General features: G+C 45.5%; 1 protein-coding gene across 1 annotated transcript in view; it reads right to left on the reverse strand.

The window, feature by feature from the left end:
- The window catches only part of TXLNB (taxilin beta), a 169,017-nt gene extending 146,957 nt beyond the window's left edge, over positions 1 to 22,060 (reverse strand). The window contains exons 1-2 of the mRNA XM_069608114.1: positions 21,967 to 22,060; positions 4,892 to 5,353 (exon numbers count right to left, since the gene is read on the reverse strand). Coding sequence (XP_069464215.1) covers positions 4,892 to 5,339 — 448 coding nt within the window. The 5' untranslated portion in view covers positions 5,340 to 5,353; positions 21,967 to 22,060. The remainder of the gene's footprint in view (positions 1 to 4,891; positions 5,354 to 21,966) is intronic.
- Positions 22,061 to 22,371: the final 311 nt, after the last annotated feature.

Here is a 22,371-nt window from a genome sequence, read left to right on the forward strand (position 1 = left end):
TTTTCCAAAGTATTTATTTATTTGGTATTTTATAATGTGTCACGTGTGCACAGTATGTAAAAAGAATTGGGAGGATCCTATTTCGATGAGCTACGGCACCCTTTACTGCTTCCCATAAGGGGTGTCTCCATGAAAAATTGAATAGCATAATGGAATAGGAAACAAAAATTTCCCCTTTGATCGACACTTTTGTTGTCCTTTTCTTCAATTTAGACTCCTGCAATCAGTAGAGCTGTACCTCCGACGTAGAGGAGTCATATGTAAAACAACAGTAAGAAGTTCCTCCTTCATTGAACATATTTGTTGCAAATTGAATAGTAAGGTGAGTCGAGGATTCCCCTTTTTCCTGAGTCTTTTTCTGAATAATTGATAAACCTGATAATTGAAAGTAACGTGAGTTGAATTAAGTTTAGAAATCTCGCCCATTAGAATAGAATTTTAAAACTGTCTTCCCTTAGTCAAAAATCAGGCTATAATAAAAACTCTCTATGAATTAACAAATTAATGGTTCCGAAGGGTCATAAAACGGCACCTCCTGGGAATTAGCATGAAAATGTTCATACCATGCTTGTCTCTGATCTGTATCTGTAAATCAAGTGCTGTTGGTGTGTACTATGATGGTAAATCACAAGAAAACATTGCCAATACTGTCCTATTTGCAAAGATGTAGCTCTGAAACCTATTTGTTTTATGTCTATTTTGAGGGGGCTAAAAATTGAAACAAGTACGACCAACTAGAAGTGCTCAACACAGAAAAATCTCTTTGAGATGAATAGTCCTTTTTTTGTCCTGAAGACGGCTACACCTGCTATAACAGGCATATTGTGAAAGTGCCTGATTGTTTGTGTTGCTATTAGCCGAAACATACGTTGACTATCACAAGAGCCAAAGGTTTCTAAAAGGTTCATTTCTTGATAGAGCAGTGTCCTGTGAACACGAGTACTCTAACCCTTTGTTTTTTTAAATAACAGTGAAAAAACACAAACGCACGTACTAACCCCACTATATTTTAATGTCATGTATCAGACTCTAGTCTGTTCTTGTTTATTGTATACTATGTTCCAGTCAAAGATCTTTTTGTAGTAAAAACCTTTTTATACATGTTTTCTTGATAATCAAATAACATTTATTTTGTGTTATATGTGTATGGTTTCATAACTTGTATTTCATACCAGTAGGAGTGCACCAGGAGAGATTATTTTCCATCAATACAGGTATAGAGTGAATCTCTGTTTTTGAGCAAGTGACCTCTACCGATATAGGCACACTGATTGCTAGATGACAGAATCAAGAGACAGGGTCACCACGTGTGCACAGTATACTTCAGTGCACACAGTAAGAATAGCTGCGGGATAGGAGGCAAGGAAGGGGGCATCTCAGAGATGTCAATGCAGAGGGTTTGACAAAAAAGCCAACTGGAGACACAGGCACGAGGCATTAAAGGCACTTATTGCATTGCGGTTCCACCTGGAATCAAATGAACATTAATGAGGGAAGGTATGCCCTACGGAGAGCCCTCCGTTGCTTCACGGCTACGTTCTGCTTTACAAAGCCCATACATTTCTACATGCATCCATGCATATACATGGGAGATGGGCTAAGCGTGAGAAAATAGTGGCCTGCTCCAGTGTTATAGAACGTTCTCGTTTCTTGGGCAAAGCATTGCAGAGGGGAAGAGTTTTGAAATCTTTCCTAAACTTCAGGGGGGTAGGTTCGAGTCTTAAATCCAGATGAAGTGCGTTCCCGTGTCCTGGACACGAAATTGCCAGTCTCTCTATCCAATTCGTTTTAGTCTCTCGTTTGAGGATTAGACTGTTAGATGAAAGGGAGTGTATTTGTCTCTGGGGTTGCAGGGGTGGGGGTATTTTTTTGTTGGCCGCATGTTCACATTGTGAGTCGCAATTAAGTAAAATGTTCCTCTTGTGACACTTTAAGTCTGGCCTCAATATTTGTTTATTGATGGCCAGGGTAGACTTTAATCATCTGTCGTCCCTCTTACTGCACTCAACTGTATGCTATGTTTTGTTATGCTATGTTATTGTGATTTATACCACGCACTGCTGCCATTTTTATGGTCTCCAGGCCGCACTCGTGCAGATCTGCGAAGGAAGGAGGGCTGTGAGGACTTAGTTAGGTGGATCGAGAGAGAAAGCGCTAGAGAGCTTCAATGTGCTGTTGGTAGCTTCAGTCTGGAAAAAAACGGTCACTGTGTGCTGGGTTTGTTTTTAGTTGGTAAGGGTTAGGTGGTGTTTGTTTTATGAGTGTGTGTGGGATGATTTGTGTGTAGTTGGTTTCGTTTCTTGTAGTGTGGTGTGTTTAGTTGAGTGTTGCTGTGTGCGCAAAATGATGGTGGTTTTGGGTTTCTGCTGCGGTAGAGGTTTGGGGGTGTTTTGTTGGGTGTTTGAGGGTGAATATGCAGGATATCGTAACATTTTAGTTTTAGTAGGGTCGGTTAGTGATGTGAAACCTATATTTGGAATACTTTGGCTATACTCAAAAATGCAGCTTAATAAGAGAGTGGCTATCCTCAAAATGCAGCTAAGTAGTGACAGTGGCTAAACTCAAAATGTAGCTAAGTAAGGAACAGCGGCTATACTCAAAGATGCAGCTAGGTAAGAGACAGTGGCTATACTCAAAGATGCAGCTAAGTATTCCCGTCCTCTTCGCTCAGCTGACCAATACCTTCTCACTGTACCCCAGCCCCTTGTGCCTCCTCACGCTTCCGTTCCTTCCAACTCTTGGCCCCCCTCCACTGGAACTCCCTTCCTCTACCTATCCGTTCCTCCCCCACCTACCCATCTTTCCGCTCCTCCCTGAAAGCCCTTCTTCTCCACTCCCCCCGACTCACCTTCCCTACCTCCCCCCATACCCTGCCCCCTTCCCCTCCCTCGCTCCCCCTCCAACCGATTACCATATTGGATGCTGTAACCACCCAAGGGCGTTAAGACCAAGGGCGTTAAGACCTCTGGGATCTTCCCCCTACCCCGCACCCTCCCTCGAGCAAATTGTTCTGTATACTGTAACACTAGTTTGTTTCAAGTTTGTAAATATGCTTCTGTCTCTTTTTGTACTGTTGTTATATTGTAAAGCGCTTTGGAGTACAGCGCTGTATAAACTCAATAAACATAAACATAAACATAAACATAAGTAAGAAGCAGTGGCTTTGATCAAAAACAGCTAAATATGACCCAGTGGGCCTCATCACGAGTTGGCCGGTAGCCCTTAAATGCAGCGGTAACGCTATTAATGCTGCATTTAAGTGCTGGCCCGATCACGAGTTGGGCGCTAAACGAGTTGTATTACCTCCAGCTTTTTGCTGAAGGTGAAAAATCCCATTTAGCACCTGTTTTTGGAGCTATTAACACCGGCGGTAAAAGCGCCGGCCGTAATAGCACCCCCCTAATCCCGTTGGGTCCTATGGTTTTCTATGTAGACCATTCTGCTGGCTGCAATATTCACGTGTTTTGATTTCTAGTCACACCTCTAATTAGTAGTGCTGTCACTACTGAACCACATCTAAGTGCACTTATCTGTGGTGGAGTCATGGATGGCCTTCCTCATTCTCCGATGTAAACTCCATAGAATAGAGATTCTGGTTTTCCCACTACATCATCCGAACATTCCGTTCGGACCTTTTTTCCTTCTTTCATATGCTTCCTGTTCCTCTTCTATCTTTTGAGAGAATCTCGTATTTGGAATAGAACTAAAATAGTATTTGCAGATACACATGGAACACTCGAAGTGTGGAGGGCTGTAACAGGTTAATTACCCCGTCCTCCACTCAACAGTCAGAGAGACAGCAGCAAGATCAGAATATACATGCGATGTCCTGCAAGGGCCGCAAATCCTGCAGAGAGAGACCAAGGTCAAAAGCCCTGAATTGTCCAAAGCAGTTGTGCAGTTTTAAGCCCTTAGGCCTGGGGGGGATCTGTGGGTGGTGGGGCTTGCTCCAGGAGAGGTTGTGTGCAAGAGGTGTAGCCAATAGGCAGATGTTTGTGTTTATTTCCCTTATACAATGCGATCCAGTCTCGGGAGGATAGCTCAGGGGCAACGTGCTCGCCTTGGAAGCAAAACGACACAAAGCAACACAGGTTCGATCCCCAGGTCCGTGCTTAGAAACCTCTGGGTATTAAGCGCATTATAAATAACGGATCATATCACTGCATACCTCACAGCATCGAGGCACGAGATGTTCCCATATGCCATAGTGAAGAGATGCAGGGCTGACCGCCTCACTGCTGCCCTAAAGCGTAGTGGTATTGCTGGTGTAGACTTGTGGGATACACATGCTTTCCTGCTTGTCCTTGTAGTAGAAGGCTCTTTAGAGTGTATAGCTATTACCAACAGCACCAGTCTGAAGTTAAATCCTTCAAGAGGCCATGCCAAGTCTTTCGGTGTGACCAACAACTTCATGTACTTCTGCTGTGGGCTGTGCCCTGCCTTTATAGGCTCTGTGGCAGAGCAGCTAAGCATTGTCCCCTCATTAGCCTGCAGTTTTTCCAGCTGACCTTGGGTTGGCTGATCATGTCAGATAGCTCCTTTTCTGCTATCAGGAGGATAGTTTTACAGAAAGGGGAAATGCTTAGGATAGACTATGAAATTATAAGGTTGTGAAAATGGTATACCCTAAAAACCTAAAACCTACTTAAACTATATTTTCGGCTGTTTGCTTTATTTTAGTGAGTGATCAAACTGGTGAATGACTGAGTGACTCAGTGAGTAAGTGCGTGAGTGGGAACACCTATTGAACTGACCCTCTAAAGCTCATTCCCTCACAGCCCGCTCTTGTATTAATAAATAATAATGCACGTGTTACTGCCCACTGCCCATGCCCTCCTTTGCTGGCTTGGCCAACTGCGCCAGCGCTATGATGCGTGCAAGTATGACTTACCTAGTCCTTTCAGCATTTTCTTTTCCAGCTTGTGTTCTTTGTTGCCACCGGGCTCCTTGGGTGTTGAGGCATCACCAGCAGCAGCCTGCTCTTTCTCTGCCTCATCGCTTGCCTCATCAGCCTCTCCATCCTCGATGGCACTGGGCTCTTCCATCTTGGGTGGGCCAGTTTCCGTACCACTCCTCCCCTGCTCCCCCAGAGTGGTGGACCCGTAGGCCTGGATGATGTCCTCCAGCTGTCTGCTCAGTTCCTCTGAAATGTCAGAGGCAGTGCTTTCCGTCTTCTCAACTGTTGCATTATCATGGGATAATGCATCAGGGACTCGGCTTTCACCAGGCTGTGCCTCCGGGGTACTCTGATTCACTGTTAGCTCATCGGCATTGTTTCTCTCTGCTGGAAGCTTTAATTCTTCCGGGTTGGGGTCAGGTGACTGGTTAGAGCTGTCCATGCTTGACACGTATCCTAGAAAAAAAGAGAGTCAAAGTTGAGGATTAGGAAATTCATTTGATTGATACATTTGTAGCAAACATGAAACACAGAGAAGCACACATTTGGAGCGGCTGGTGCTGGGGATCCAGAATGTGGCCTTTACTCTATACTGATCAAAATGGTGGACGTGTCAGAGCCTCTGCATCATCCCATGAGTGTTCAAATATCCTGAGGAGTGCAGGTAGCTTCTCTGTCTCTCATCAAAGCTCGTATGAACTCCTCAGAGCAGGGATGAGGAAGAAGTTAAGGCTCTGTGCCCTGCAGAGACTACTAGCAGGTGCTTATATCCTCTTTACGCACAAGCGTACGCCTTACAGGCAACACGTTTCTCACAAACAAAAGAGTTTTATTTGAAAAAACACAATTGCTTGCTTATCTTCATTTCATTCCAGTGGGGGATTTTAGGGGAAAAAATGACTGTATGCATCAGAATACATGCACGTTCAAATATCCATGTGGCGCTGTCCGGGATGGGTAGTTTTTGCCACAGTAGAATTCGGTGCAGTAAATTTTGTTGCATTTTTTTCATCGGATTTTGCCACATATATATGTGGGGGGTTGGTTTAGGAGAAAAATTACTGTAGGAGGGTTAAGGGGAGAGTGTAGGGGGGGTCTCCCCACGCATACATTTGCTGCAGAATCTTCCTGTAAAATAGAAATTTGAGGAAATCTACTACAATGAAAAAGATTCGACCAGATAACTTAGAACCTCGCTGTCCAACTAATCTGACATGTATTACACACCAAGGCAGATTGGCTGATCTTTGCAGTACCTGTCGCAGGAGGCGCTCTGGCAAACCTCAAAAACTGATAGAATGTTTAGAACGTGTGATGTCTTCTTTAGTTCTGTCTATTAAGTGGCACTCTTAGCGCTGCCTATAAGATACAACTATTGGCATGGCAAGTGAGGCTCGGAGGAAGATGAGATGTGAGAAGGGACACAATGCAAGGGCATTTCTTTGGGCTTTTTACTCACCCATTGATGCTCTAGGGCCATGGTCATTCCTACAGCAATTCCCACCCACTGACCCTCTCCCAATCCAAAACAGTCAACCCAGGACCTCTTTGAGCTAGTTTTGTGTTTTTAAGTGTATGTAAGCCAGTTATATTTCGAAGCAGTCTTCTGAAATATTGGGATTAATTGCAGTTGTAAAACATCCCCTGTTGTATTAAAAATGTCTTAACCAAGTGTGCCTTTAACCTCTTGATTTTTAGAAATAATATGCATCTGTTCCTTGCCTATTAAAAAAGCATTGGCAAAGACAACTGTTGCGGCTCTTGAACAGGTATTAGGTATGCATTTACCAGGCACTGACATAATATACACAGATAGTAACAGCATATGACACCCCTTCACATTATATGGCTAGGTAGTACCATTATGGCAGTGTCTGAAATTGCTTATCCCAAGAAGCCAACCACTGCTGTTGCTAGAGAGAAACGTTTCGGCTCATCCACTCCCTGGCCAAGCCGCGGCAGGCTTCCCACTAGGGTACTGGGAAGCCCCCCATATTTGATTTTTGTGTTTTTGGCTTGAAGCCTGGTAAACCCATTTCGGCCCTTGTCCACTCCCAGGCTGTAAATGGGTGCAATTAAATTGAGTAGTAACACATATTTTTCCAGTTTAGAGCAACAACTGCTGGACAGATTGACTTTATACTTGGTTAAGTTGTTGTCAAGTAGTGACACTGTGCTGTCTTTGACTGCGCCTTGGGCACAATGTCACCAGGACCGTCACGAGGGAGGTTCAGGGGGGGCAAACTGCCCCTGGCCTCGCGCTTGCTGGAGGCCTCGCGGCCCCCTCTCCTAAGTGGAAGGCAGCACAGTCTCCCGTGTCCTTTATTCACACGGGGGACTGTGCTGCCCTGCAATGATTTTGCTGTTTCTTGTGAAGCCGTTTGGCTCCGCAACAAACAGCAAAATAATGGGAGACAGCAGGGCTCAGAAATGAGCTCTGTTGCCTCCCGTCATTCAGCTGAAAACGTGGACATGCTGAATGACAAGAGAGGACTCCTCTCCTGTCAGTCGGTGTCAGGCCTGGCTCCAGGAATTTTCATCTGGGTGGGCCAGGGTTCTGACCAGGGGGGTCCACATTTCATTGGGTGTGGGTCTAGGAGTACCCTAATCAAAGTGCTGGCGTGAATCCAGATTTCCCATGTGCACTGCTCTATAAAAAACAGTAGATAGCAAAAAAAAGCAAGGCAAATAGTGTTGCAACTTCAATCTACCTATCTTCCCTTCCCATCTGCTCTCCCCTTTCTGTTATATCTGATCCTCCTTCACCTTTCACCGTCCAGACACCTTCCTACAGCTGCCTAACCACGGTTCCCATTTACCTACCCTTCCACCTATTCACAATAGCACCCAGCACACCTTCCCTGGCCTGGCCTGGGAGAATTGAGGGTGATGCCTCCTCATCTTCCTCTGAGAGGCTGAGCAGTGAGGCCCCCAGTCTTTGTACCATCTCAGATGGTGTCTGCCCAACAAAACCTTCCTGAGCACTGTGGCTACTCCCAGCAGACCCCGGAGGAGATGCTTGTGCTCCTTCCATCTTGATGTTAAAGATACACCCCCATAAACCCCAGAATACTGAAGCAAGGAATAGGAGATTTTATTTCCTACAAAATTAAATTTTTTTCAAACTAATTTTTATTTTCAAGAACAGAACATACCATGCCCAATCAATACAGGTAGCCTTGTTGATCTTAACAATATTTAGAGCACAAAAACATATCATCCAATAGCATACAAATGTATACAATCCTCCCTTCACCCACCCAGTCCACAAACCCCCCCTCCTTTCCAACTAATCCCGTACAGTAGTCCCATTCTGAATGTTTCCCATCAATGGTTCATGTCCAAAATTATTACATTTTAAACACAAAATGTTAGATTTTGTTGCATTTTTTCAAACATTTTAATTGAGTTGAGAGTGCAAGACAGTGCTAGGGCTGCATCAGGAGGCAGACGGTGCTGGTTGAGGGGTTTCTGGCATCCTGGTATCGGTCCTGGTGGGGCGTGGCATGAAGGAGAGGGCCTTGCTCCCCTTCCATGGCCCTGTCATTGTCTGGTACATACTGTTTATACACTGGTTATAATATGCAATTGTCCATGATGTCTCTTTGCTTGATGTGTTTACTTTGATTTGGCATTGAATGATACAAATTTGTTCTATAAATGTGGCCCGGATATTTTCAAAGTAAGATGTGTATGTGTGTGTGTGTGTGTGTGTGTCCTAATGCCTGTTCTGCCCATCCATTAAACCATGAGTGAGGCTTTTTGGAATAGCTTATAATGCGAACTGAATCACTTCTATGGGCACCTCATTTTAACAAGCAAGGCATAGTGAAAAATGAAATTCTCAGGATCACACACTTTGGTTAAGTGGTAAAGCCATAATTTCAGATTAGCCTGAAATTTAGATACTACACATCTTCTGAGCTCAAGTTGGTACGAATATATGTTGAATTTTAGCTTTGAATACCTAAAATAATGATCAATTATATACAGATTACTTTAAAATTGCACAAGTCACATGATAAAACAACCTGACAATGTATTCATCATTGTAGAAACATGTTGATGAAAAGATTAAGGGGGCATTTTGTTTTGAATTATAAACTGCATAGAGCAGAATTCTCCTGTTTGCACATTTTTGCAAAAGGGGCCATTCGTTAATTTTAATTGTTTCCACCAAGTACTGGAGAAGTAAAGAGTAAAACACAGGAGAAAATCGCCTTTGCTCTTTACTTTACCACTACGTGTGTGGAAAAGTGTAAATCACTTCCACAATTAACGATTGTGGGAGCCATCCACAATGGATTCCTTTTGACTCTGTCCACTTTTGCCTGGTGTAAAAGTCAGGCAGATCCCATAGGAATCCATTGGTTTTCTACCAACATAAAAATATATGCTGGTGGAATACCAATCGGATTTGGCAGGGGGACCTTGTTAAGTTTGATCTGCTCTCCAACTTCACCTATCAAATCATACAAAATCCTACTGCTTATAAAAAGTGGAGCTAAATGCATTTAGTGCCACTTCTTACACTCCGCTTGACCTGGAAAATAATCCCCTATGACTGTAGCTTTATTTTCCCCATCCTGAATGGAAGCCTATAAGCTCCAGCATAGCAATTAATGAGAACTTACAAAAAGTCTGATACAGCCACAAAGTGAAATGAAATGCATGACAAGGTTATTGTTTCACACAGCTTGTTCTGTATCCCCTTAATTACTAAACACCCAAACAGCTTCTTAAAACCCTATATAATTTTTTTTGTTTAATGTGCCACAGCAATGGTCCCTTCCTTTTTACCTTTTTTCATCTTTAATTTATTTCTAAAGCGCTAGGACAGTGGCCCGGAGGCATAAGAGCGCTGACATTACATACAATAAAAACAGAGCTCAGAGAGGCCTCAGGAGAAACCTGAGGGAAACTAGTGGAGGCCAAGGATCAATATACTTGAAAAGAAAGGTGTTCAGGACACGTTTGAACCTGGGAAGACTGGCACACAGCCTCAAATCAGGCAGAAGATTATTCCACAAATGAGGAATTGCGGCTGGGAAGCATCCATTTTGCACCTGTACCAGCTTGGCCTTTGGGGTGAAAAGCAACCCAGTGTTATTGGATCTTAGATTACGCCTGTTAGATAACCACTTCAAATGTGCTGCCATATAAGAAGGGCTTAGACCATACATGCAAGCATGTCCAATGCAAAGGGTATGAAACTTGATTCTCTTTCTAATGGGGAGCCAATGTAATGCTCTGCATGCTGTTGAAATATGATCTGTCTTACGCATACCAATAACGACCCTCACTGCGTTGTTCTGCACAACTTGCAGACAATTGAATTATCCTTTGCCTACCCCAAGTAGACTGCTGGCACAGAAGTCCGGGCGGCTCCCAATGATCGCCCTGGATAGGGTGGCACAACTGGAGGCCTCAAGGAATGGTCTGATTTGTGCCAAAAGTGTAATGTAGTATGTTGAGTTAGACACTAGGCCACTGTTATGGGACCTCATTGAGAACTACTGGTCAATAGTGATCCCCAAGGTTTTTACTTTTTTCAAAGTGGGAAGCAGACTGTCTACAATTTGAAAGAATCAATAGGACTGATCAAGCTGGCGCCACTTGGGGCCAGTGCCCAGGATAATATTCTCAGTTTTTGAGTTATTCAGGGCTAGGCCATTATACAGCATCAGCTGGATTTTAGCTCTATGTGGCATTAATGACCTCAGTGTCTTTGGAGTGGTCATCTGATAAAGGGAAAAGGCACAGTATCATCAGCATATCATAGCACTTCCTGTTGTAAATAATCTGCCTCCGAGGCACGTTAAAAAGAAACAATCTGAATGGTAGGGCCTGTTCAGCCATGCTATTTGCATTTAAGGGGAGAGGGTAGAAGAGGGGGTGGGGGCATTGGCATTTTAACCTTGTCCAGATGTTAAATTCACCTCTGATGGCACTCTTTAGAAAATATTGAAATACTGCTTTTTAGTTATAAAAGATGTGCACCTTTTATACTTTGCCCGCAACATTATAGAAAACGCTATTCTTTTATGTTATTTTACGGGTGTTCATGTTTAATTTCCGGCACTGCATAAACACCTAGCACCCAGGATTTACATCATGCTTTCCAAACAAATCCCACAGCAAGCATTACATATTCTGTTTGCATGCAAATTCTGTAAAGTTACTCAGAATGCGGTTATCAAGTCAGTACCTATCAGTTTGAATCACAAAACGTTCTGGCAGAATAGACAAGGCTTCCAAACAAAGATACATTCTATTTAAGTCGCAGCCCCACTGGTAAGTATGCCTGAGGAAATCTGAAACTGGTCAATAATTGCCAACCTAGCCTTATCATTTTCAGGTAGGGCCTTGTTGGACCAGCACAGTGAGTTGCAGCTTGATTCCCTAGGCATAGCAAGCAAGACACACACATTCACTTAGGGAGACAAACGGAAGCCAACATGCATTGACAAAGCCAACAGCTTGGGATTTTGATTAGGCATGGATAGGCATTTGCCAGGCACTGCCATAAGGGTACCACATGCGGGTACCAAATGGCCATAAATGGCAACAGCTGGAAAATGGTGCCAGTAACTGGGCATATGATTGCATTGCCTGGCAAATGTCGGCTAATACCGATGCACAAGCAAAAACTGATGGAATGTGGTTGCTTGTTTAAGACAGGACTTTAGTGCACTGTCACTGAGGCATTGACAAATATATTGAAAATCAACTGGCTAAAGACACGCATTAAGAGAACCAGGAGTTCATTTACAGAGGCAATTAAGTAATTAAACACTCAAAAGAATGCTTAGATATAACACTGGCAGACCCTATACAGCAACACATTTGGTGTTAGTTTGTGATAGAGCTTGCTCAAAAAGTTCTAGAAAGGTTGAGTTTTGGTGATGAGGCATTAACATAGCCATGGCTAGTCATTAGGTGGGTAAATGACTAGACACCCCCATAGGGTGTGCGTTTCTCCTCACATTTTATTGCAATCCTATCTGTGTTTCACAGCATGTGTTCTGATTGCACCTAACAGGTAAAAAGTATGTGGATCAATTAGAACCACTGCCATTGCTCTGGCCAGCCTTCCATACGATTGTTTGCATATCAGACTTGGCCCTGTCACTAATATCAGAAGCCCGTCGCAAACTGCTAGACCACAGGGCCTAAAAATGCATGTGGTTACTTGTGTTCCAGTGCAGATGGAACACAGCCTAGCAACTGATATTGAAGTGCACATTTTGGTGGCAGCACCAAAAGTAATTTGCGAATGGCTTGTCCCCTTCTGTAATGGCACATACATACTACAGAATTATGAAATGGAATGTTGCGCAGAGAAACGGTAGTGGTAATGTTTAATTCAAAGCCTTGCATCTATCACTTTTTGATTTTACTACACTCTTCCCCTCCAGAATTAAATGTGTGTTACTACAAATCTTATATTTTCACTTGTACTCGAGTAGTTAATGCAGCAGACTATATACTTTGAATTTAATTTGCAAGAGCCACCAGTCAGTTGACGCACCTTCTGCAGAAATCTGTGTTCAAGCAACTTTAACTGTCATTTATATTGTTTGATATAATTAACCATTTTATTAAGCATGATGTGAAAAACCACTATGTTCCCACAAAAAATAAACATACTTTAAATTACAGAAACCAAAATTGTGATTTTAGGTTTGAGAAAATAGCTGTAGGCAGTCTGTTTGAATATGTGTGCTATCTCACTTAGAGTTGTGAATGGCCCTCCATCTCCTGGGTCATTTGTACTTTCATAGCTGTGGGGCATAAATCATTGTCTAGGGCAAGAAAACAAATCCTGGCTGGGCCTCCTGCAGTTCAGCCTCTCAGAATGATTTCTCTGAGGTTGCTGATGAATGTTTAGAGTGACATCCACCCTCCACTACCTTGGTTACTAATGGTGTATTACACCACTGACATTAATTCCTTTGTAGGGGGGGGCAGGGGCTGGCTCTGGGGGGGCCTGGCCCCCCTGGCCACCCTGCTGGAGCCGGGCCTGGTCAGTGTGTTCACGTTGCTCAGCGTGACCACACTGACTGACAGGAGAGGAGTTCTCTCTTGTAGGTCAGTGTGTTCATGTTGTCAGTGTGACCACACTGACTGATGGGAGAGGACTCCTCTCTTGTCAGTCAGTGTGTTCATGTCAGCGTGATCATGCTGACTGACAGGAGAGGGGTTCTCTCTTGTCAGTCAATGTGTTCACGTTGCTCAGCATGACCATGCTGACTGTCACGCCTTGGCACCGTTCCACACTAAGACCCCGTGCTTTATACTTACCCCAGGTCCGACAGCGGAAAGGGACATTTGGCAAGACTATTGCGCTTCGCCGTTCCGTTCGGTATTCTGTGGCGCCATTCCTAATGAAGTGGAGAATGCCCTGGAGGCTTACGACTACAGCATCAGCCAGACGGTCTTCGAACTACGGTTCCCATGAAACCTAGGGAATCCGTAGTCCATGACATCATGATTGCCTCCCTCATTCTGCTCCACCTCCTCATTGATTTAAGCGGCTGTAACCTGGAGGACGCTGCTTCTGTTTGAAAGTTACAGCCGGTGTTGAAGTTCCGTCTTCGCCTTGTTCCTGAAGCTTATTGTATCGTTGTATGTTCCTTCATACCACGCTCCGTGTATCGAACCCTTTTCTGAAACCAAGGACTGCCTGCCTGCTGATTCTGTTCACTTATTGCTCGCCCGTGTGCCGACTTGAGGATTGCTGTAAGGACTGCCTGCCTGCTGATTCTGTTCACTTATTGCTCGCCCGTGTACCGACTTGAGGATTGCTGTAAGGACTGCCTGCCTGCTGATTCTGTTCACTTATTGCTCGCCCGTGTACCGACTTGAGGATTGTTGTAAGGATTGCCTACCTGGTTCCACCCTTTAAGTGCACCTTGGGACGCCTTGCAGTTGTGCACCCACCCGGATCTAGTGCGTCCCTCGTTCCGCCCGGGAAAAGCTACCCAACTAACATTTCCCCGTTTATTATTTTACACTGTCGTTGTGTTCTGCATCCTGGAGTATAAGGGAACTTCGACTTCCTAGGGTAAGACCTTCAGTGCCCTTAATTTTGTTCTCCTTGTTATCTACACCTCTTAGGTTGTTTTCTAAATCCTTGTCTAGAACTCCAGGGGGGACCAGGGCGTTGTGGGTTCAGGACACAGGGACTGGGTTGTTCCGGTATTATTCTGTCTTATCTCCACTTAGTGGTACCACTGTTATTCCAAGTGATTAATCGTGTGTTGTTTCTTGCAGCTGGGTCCGTGGCGGCGTGTTTCTCCCCGCTCTTTCGGGTGATCGGTCCCTCTGTCTGGTACAATAATCAGCAGTGGGTCATATCATCAGGAAGGTCGTTTTTTCCCTCATAGAGAGGAGGCTCGGGTGGAGGCTCCAACCCGAGCTCTTCAATCAAAGCACTGTCTCGCCGGTTTGGCCTTCTGTCTTGTCCACTCCCGTTCGGTGAGTAACACTGACTGACAGGAGAGGAGTTCTCTCTTGTCAGTCAGTGTGTTCATGTTGTCAGTGTGACCACGTTGACTGATAGGAGAGGAGTTCTCTCTCGTCAGTGAGTGTGTTCACGTTGCTCAGCATGACCACGGTGACTGACAGGAGAGGACCCCTCTCCTGTCAGTCAGTGTGTTCATGTTGTCAGTGTGACCACGCTAATTGATGGGAGAGGAGTTCTCTCTTGTCAGTCAGTGTGTTCACGTTGCTCAGCGTGACCACGCTGACAGATGGGAGAGGAGTTCTCTCTTGTCAGTCAGTGTGTTCACGTTGCTCAACATGACCACGCTGACTGACAGGAGAGGAGTTCTCTCTTGTCAGTCAGTGTGTTCATGTTGTCAGTGTGACCACGCTGACTGATGGGAGAGGAGTTCTCTCTTGTAGGTCAGTGTGTTCATGTTGTCAGCGTGACCACACTGACTGATTGGAGAGGTCTCCTCTCCTGTCAGTCAGTGTGTTCTTGTCAGCGTAACCATGCTGACTGACAGGAGAGGAGTTCTCATGTCATTAAGTGTGTTCATGTTGATTAGAGAGAACTCCTCGCTTGTCAGTCAGTGTGTTCACTTTGCTCAGCGTGACCACGCTGACTGATGGGAGAGGAATTCTCTCTTGTCAGTCAGTGTGTTCACGTTGCTCAGCGTGACCATGCTGCCTGATGGGAGAGGAGTTCTCTCTTGTCAGTCAGTGTGTTCACATTGCTCAGCGTGACCACGCTGACTGATGGGAGAGGAGTTCTCTCTTGTCAGGCAGCATGCCTACGTGTCGACTGCATGGATGCTTTTTAAGGGTGCATGGAGGTAAGGTAAGTGTTTTTTATTTTAAATTAAAAGTGTATATGTGTATTTAAATTAAATTAGTATGTATATGTGTATGTATGCATGAATGCATGTGTGCATGTTGATGTTTGTGTCAATGCTGTGCATGGTTTTATGTATACATGCATGGTTGAATGCATGGGTGAAAGGGTTTTTTGTGAGTGTGTGTTCAGCACCACCCCTAAATGTAGCCGCCCTGGGGGCCACTTCATTAAGGGGTGGGTTCATGGCATCAGAGGTGCACCTAGGCTAAAATGTCAGGGGGGAAAGGGTGGAAAGGGGATTTATACTTCAAATGTTGGGAGAGGTGCTAACGTCAGTAGCTGTGAGGAAGGGGCAAACTTCCTTGTGTGGGGGCACCTAAAACCTTTCCACTTTTCGAAAGAGACTATTCTGGTGAAGCTTCAATGTTACAGGTAGCTACCTCTTGCCTTCATTTCTGAAACATCACACTTACGGACTGCTGTGAGAATCAGATGTCTCATGTCACCACTTTCCTTCTAATCACTCCCCTAGCATGCAAGTGCTAACCCCACATCACGATTTCAATTACCTAAAAATGTATGGATATGAATGCAGGTGCTAACAGTGAAATGACTTCTCATGGCCATGCTAATCCCTATGGCAATTCTCGCCCAGTCCCTGCCCTCCCCACCCAAAACAACTCCTCACTGGAACTCTTTGGGCTAGCTTTAAACATGGCTAGCCATCAAACTTTGCCCTCAATGTGCCTGCAAGTGTTTCCTCAAAGGAGTCTTCTAAGAGTTCATGACTTCATTGGAGTTGTAAACACGTAACTGGTGTAATAAAAATGTGTTAATCAGGTCTCCCTTTGTCCACTCAATTTAAAAACACCCTGCATGTCTTTCGCTGAAGTTCTTTTAAAAATAAGCATTGGTAAAGCCAACAATTTTGGCTTGTGTATAAGTATTAGGCATTTACGAGGCACTGCTATTAGCTGCTCAGGTACTCAAACCATTTTGCACTGGCAATATCAATGGCCAGCTAATACCAATACAGAAGTGCCTTTCCCATGCATACACGAATGCCCAAACTGTTAGCATTGCCAGTGCTCTTTTTGCTTTACTCTTGATGCACAGGACTATGCATCAAGGTTAAAGCAAACATCCTACTTGGCTAAATTGGCCCACTTTGAACGTAGGCCAATCTAGCCAGTAATAACACTTATGGTACACAGTCAGCCTGGATATACTTTCTGTGGCATAGCATTTTTACTGGTTGGGAATCCGTACATGGTAATAATGGCAAATATTGATGCAGCCTGCATCAACATAATTAAAACAACCAGCATGAATATATGTTTATACTAGCATATCTCGCGTGGAAAGGCGGCATGAAATGTATTGGAAAATGTTCCTATGCACAATTTGTGATTTGCAACTATTGGGAATTTCCATGTGCTTCCATACAAAACCAATTGCAAACTGTGTGGATTTCTACCCAATTTTGCAAAGACAGTGCTGTAAAATGCATACTTTTAACCCAATGTTTCAAACATTTTCTTGGGAGTGAGAACCCCCCCTACCCCCCAAGCAACCCTTGTTTGGTTTGGGCTCCCTTACTGTGCTCTGTTGATCCTGCCTAATTGGAACAAACATTTACGCCTCTTAAGTTCAGAAATGTTCCAGCCTCCACTGTACATCATTTGTCACTGTGTATGATGTGTGTTTTAATGCGCAAACAGGGGCAGGGTGCTCCTTAATGATATGATATGGCATTTATAACGTGCCTGTACGTAGGTGTTTCTAGGCGCAACAAGGCAAGAAGGGAGAAACAAAAGAGTAGGACAAAACACAGATATTACTAGGCCTTGTGTCATTCAGATCGCGCAAGAGCAAGGAATGGGGGAGGGGAGAAGTGCCGAGGGTGGGTAGGATGCAGAAGTGCAGGAACAAAGGAGAAACAAGAGTGCAGCCAACTGGTGGCAAGTGTGAGTACTCATAAGTGCAGCCAGCGGGTGGGGAATAAGAGCAAGAGCGGGGACTGTAGGGTTACAGATATAGACCACAAGTGCAGGGGAGCCAAGAGGCAGTGCGGGATTGCAACAGGAAAGGCAGGGACCTGGGCACGAATTCAGAGCTTGACCAGGTGACCAGTGCATGGATCAGGCAGGTGATCAGCAAGGGAGAGGAAGAGAGAAGGCAGAAGCAAATAAACAGGTCTTGAGGTGCTTCCGGAACCGGAGATGGTTCTCCTCAAGTTTCAGCGAGGCAGGTAGACTGTTTCCAGAGGGATGCCCCAGCCGAAGAAAGAGATCTGCCCTCAACTCTTTGCTTGGAGAAGTGATTGACCCTCAGAGAATTGGAGGTGGCGCAGTGGAGAGCTCATGCCATCTTATATATATTTATTCATATGATAAAAATGTTAGTCTGGCATGAACCTTTCTTCAGTAGAGAAAGTAGTAATAAACCATATTTGGGATCTTGCACACAAACTCAAGGGTAGATTTCTCGAGTCTCCTGTGTGTGGATATGCCGCCGCTGGCCGAGTGCAAAAAATTGTAAGGGGGCCTCACCAAATATTTTGCCCCGGGCCTCACCACATCTTCTGACAGCCCTGAGTGTCACATGGATGGCCTGTGGCCAAGTCTAGTGGGCACTGCAGGTAGGGTCATTATGTCCTGGGGGTGCCAGGCAGAATGACAAGCGGCATGGGCTTTGGCAGTGCCCGCAGGGCATTGCAAAGTGGGTCAATGTGCCTAGGGAAGGGATTGGCACCCTACGGCTCTCCATTTGCATTGGCCTATGACTCCCATGATAACTCACTATGTTGCATAGGGCTGATGGAAGCTGTAGTAGAAAACATCTGGCGATCCACCAGTTGCAGGCCCCTGGCCTAGGGCATGGGCAAAGGGGGTGCAGGGTCAGCTGGGCATGGCCTGAGTCTATGTCCAACGGTCACGGCAGGGAGGGTCACTGTGGCATGGCCAAAGGCACAGTGCAAGGGGCATAGTGGCGAAGCTAGGGATAAGCATGGCTGCGGGCCATGGCTAGCAAGCACTTCAGTGCCGGGACAAGGCCAAAAGGCATTGCGATGAATGGGCATGGCCTGTGACCATGGCCATGCCCGAGCCGTGACCACTGGGCCTGAACACATACATAAACAGCAAAAACGAAAGATTCACTAAAGAAGTCATGGTTAATCTTCTGTTATAAAAATGTTGGCATTCCCTGAAAGCATGGTAGCTGGAAGTCTGCCATGGTTGCAATGCAAAAACTAAAAAGCATTGAAATTCGCTAGCTATGCTTAGCAACGCAACATGCTTGTGATGTTGCACATGACAATACACAGACATCACAGAATGGTATCATTGATGCCTTCTTGGTGACGTTTAATAAGACATCACCAATGTACAAATGACATGAGGGGAAAGGGTAGTGCGAATGTTTGGGGCATGCAAACTGTGTGTGCCATGTTCTTTGTCTGTGCCCATTATGAATGCTGTGCTCGGGGCCTGGCAGCAGGGCATGTCTCGTATGCAGTAATCACAGAGTATGCCCGCATTGCATGCACCTTAGGTACAGTGGGACAGTCAATGCTGCAGACGAGGGGCCTCATTACGAGATTGGTGGTAGTCATGGCCCAATTACGCCATGACTGCCACTAATAACGGGTACGGCACCGGTGTAGTTCAATGGGGACTTACCGGTCTAGTCCGACCCTGGCGGGACCGGTAAATCCCCATTAAACATGCCATTCCCCATTCCCATTCGAGCCCCCATAGGGCACAATAGGAATGGGGAGGGTGCTAATAATGGGCTTGTGACATGCAAGCCCGTTATTAGCACCCTGGTCCCTTAGCGGGACCCGTAAGGGACGTGTGGTCTGACCACATGTTCCTTGCGGCCTAGGGGTGTCACGGTATTAGTTTTATGACGGTACGATAACCTTCTTGCCAAATGATGGTATATCATGGTTATCGCGGTATAGCAGGTGGAGTTAACCAATCTTAACAAATATTTTCTAAAAAGGTCATAAATTGTCAGATGTATCATCGCAAACAAAACCAGGCACCCAAGGCCAGAATTGGGCTTTTCAACATACTTTCCACTGAAATGCCACCCCTTGCTTCCACCAAACACAAACACATGTGGAGAGGCGGAGGAGGAGGAGGGGGGAGGAGGGGAGGCCTGCTGCGCTGGCAAAGCAAACTGAATAGCTTTTCTTAAGTGGTCATTTAGGCTTTTAGCTCCCCCACTGGCTAATGGTGAAGATGAACATGTTGCCATCTTTATAACCTGCATGCCACAGATCAATGGAGGCTGATGGTAGTATACGCTTGTGCGCACACACGCACGCTCTCTTTACGATACAGCCTTTAGTTTACTTGACGGCCAAAAGGCGTTCAGTAATCACGGACATCTTACCCTTTGGTATGGCAGCAGGGAATAGCCACAGATGAGTGAACTTCGCAGTGTGACTTATTATATGTAAATTTAATGATAGAACCACGGAACTCCCCCATTGTCATATGTTTAGCAAATATTATCCATTATAAATATTTAAACCCCACAGCTGCCAACCCAAAGTAAACCCTTTTCCCTCTTGGCACTGTATTTATTCTTCCTATTGCTAACATACTGATTTTGTGTCAGGCACGTGTGGTTTATGGAATGGCATTAAAAACAGCTCCAACTGATACTGCTTGCAAGATGGCACATCCAACAGTGCAAGACCAAGACTGCGCAGCACTTGCTTACTGCAGCCTTTCCAAATCAGATTGAAAAGCACACTTAACGGTATAAACGGTATACCGGTATAAACAATGTGACGGTTATTGTTGTTCAATTAAGTGGTTCACGGTATCTTTAACGGTATACCGTTATACCGTTACATCCCTATTGCGGCCCCCGCCAAGGGACCTCGGAATAGGGCGGTAGGGGATTACTGGCACCGGTCTCCTTACCGGTGCCCGGTATCCCTTACCGCCCTACTCATAATGAGGCCCTAGGTCTCGAATGAAGTCCATGCCCTCTGGGGACTGTGGATATAGCGTTTGTGTTTGGGGCATAATGGTAGTCTGTAGCCCATGCCCCATGCACACTTTCCATACCCATGGTTACTCGGGAAAGGCAACTGCATCCAGGGCGTGGGCGGGGGCCAATCAACATGTGCCATGCACATGGCATGGAAACACGCATTCTCTGTCTGTGGTGTTTGTGGTGGTCCAGCGCAAGGTGCATGCCCGTAGGTTGTATCGGTGCCCATGTGTAGTGCCCGAGGCCATGGCTGAAGTCCATGTTGTGTGGGTATTTTGAAGATCAGAGCTGTTGTGGGCGACATTACTGCAGACAGTGGCCTGTGCTTAGCGCACAGGGAGAAGCTTTACCAAGCATAAGCCGTGCCCAGTATACAGTACCCACGTGGCAAGAGCCAGGGCCATACTCTCGAGGGGCAGAGGGTATGGGTGTTCGAGTGCGACCAGGGGGCAGGGTTAGCTCCTGTGCCATTTTCTTTTAAGAAATATGACAATAACATATTTAATCACGCCGTTTGTGATGTCCCCTGTGAAGTGATGACATGGCGGGCAGCGAGCTATGTTAGCCTAGCCTTACTGATCTCTTTTCTGTTCCTTGAACGTATATATGTACACACACACATACATTATTTACGATATTTGTAAAGCATACACTGCCAACAAATCGCTTGTATTTCTTGTAGGTCTACACTCCTAAATACTGGAACCATCGAAACTACTAGTTTCACCACCTAACTCTGGTTGCATCGCCATCAACCACATCGATGGCGCATCGTCTGGGATGGCACAAGAAAGTGATTGGGAGCTATACAAGGCAGGCCCTGCACATTTTTCTGAAAGGTTTGTTGTAAGTTCACACAACGTGTTTTTTTTAATTTTTATTTGGAAATGTGCCTGTTGTCTGAAGGCCGCAGTTGTTAAGCAGCAGCTGCAACACATGAAGCACACTTCGCTCGGTTGTCCCGGGAATGGCAGAGCCTGCCTGGTTTCACTAGAGTTTTGAAACTCTGTCTAAATTTAGCTCCCTCTTCACTCTGTCTTTACTCCAGTTGGAAAGAGACGCGGCACCTGCTGTCCGGCCACGAGCTATTCTAGAACCTTCTGAAATGCGTCATGGGACCCATTGCTCTATCGCTGAAAACAGGAGCAAGATAAGTCGCACAAAACAATTCCTAAACTAGGCAGGCGAAACGTGAAGCAAAAAGCATCCTCTGGGCCCTGACGCTGACCCAACTGCCAAAAGACGTATACAAACGTATGATGTCAAAGGTCAACCAGTCTGAGTCCTGCGACGTGGCATACATTAACTACTCTGCAGGTTACTATCATAGCTCGACGGCGAACTCGCTGAACTTTTATTCTGTACAATGCATAACTCACAGACGAACCCACTCACAAAGGCTTTCATTTTTCAACACCTCAATAACGTGCCATTTCGCACCAAATTGCGAACAAAATAGATGTAATTTCCAAATACATTTGGGGAAAGTTTGGTCAATGGGGGAAAGGGGAAAGGTCTATAGAGGTGCTGCTAAATTAATACATTGAACCTAATGCTAATATAATCTAACATAATCTATTAGCAATTCACAGAGCCCTCGCCATATGATGTTAGTTTCACTCTGTAGCGAGCGATAACGTCATCTTCGACAGGCCCCAGTGACAACAACGCGCATCATTAGAGTTTGCAGTTCCCTGCAAAATAGGAAGACAGAGCCGCTGAAACTCACCAGGCAAAGCAGAGAAGACGCAGGAAAGACCCAGCCAGTTCCCCGAGGACAAATGGAAGTGGCAGGCAGGGCTCGTGGTCACACTGACGCGCAGGGAGAGGGAGGGGGAGGCCGGGAGAGGGACAGCGACAGATGACAGAAAGAGGAGGCACACCACAACGCGATGTGACCTCAAGAGGGCTGCCAGGGCAGGTCTGGGGGTTTGGACAGATGGAGAGGGAGTTCAGGTTAGCAGCACTGTGCAGGTTCACACTAACAACCGACCCTCTCTCTACTTTTTTTGCCCCCAAACTGGCATTAACATCCTTCTATGAGAAGGGTTCTACTTCTACATGCATTGGCCAGTCAACTCAATGTGGGCAGGGGTGACGTTCTTCTCATCCAACGTGCACAAACGAACAGAAA

The sequence above is a fragment of the Ambystoma mexicanum genome, chromosome 4q (genome assembly GCF_040938575.1).
Source record: "Ambystoma mexicanum isolate Mex_15411 chromosome 4q, UKY_AmexF1_1, whole genome shotgun sequence".
In the NCBI taxonomy this organism is placed as follows: Eukaryota; Metazoa; Chordata; class Amphibia; order Caudata; family Ambystomatidae; genus Ambystoma; species Ambystoma mexicanum.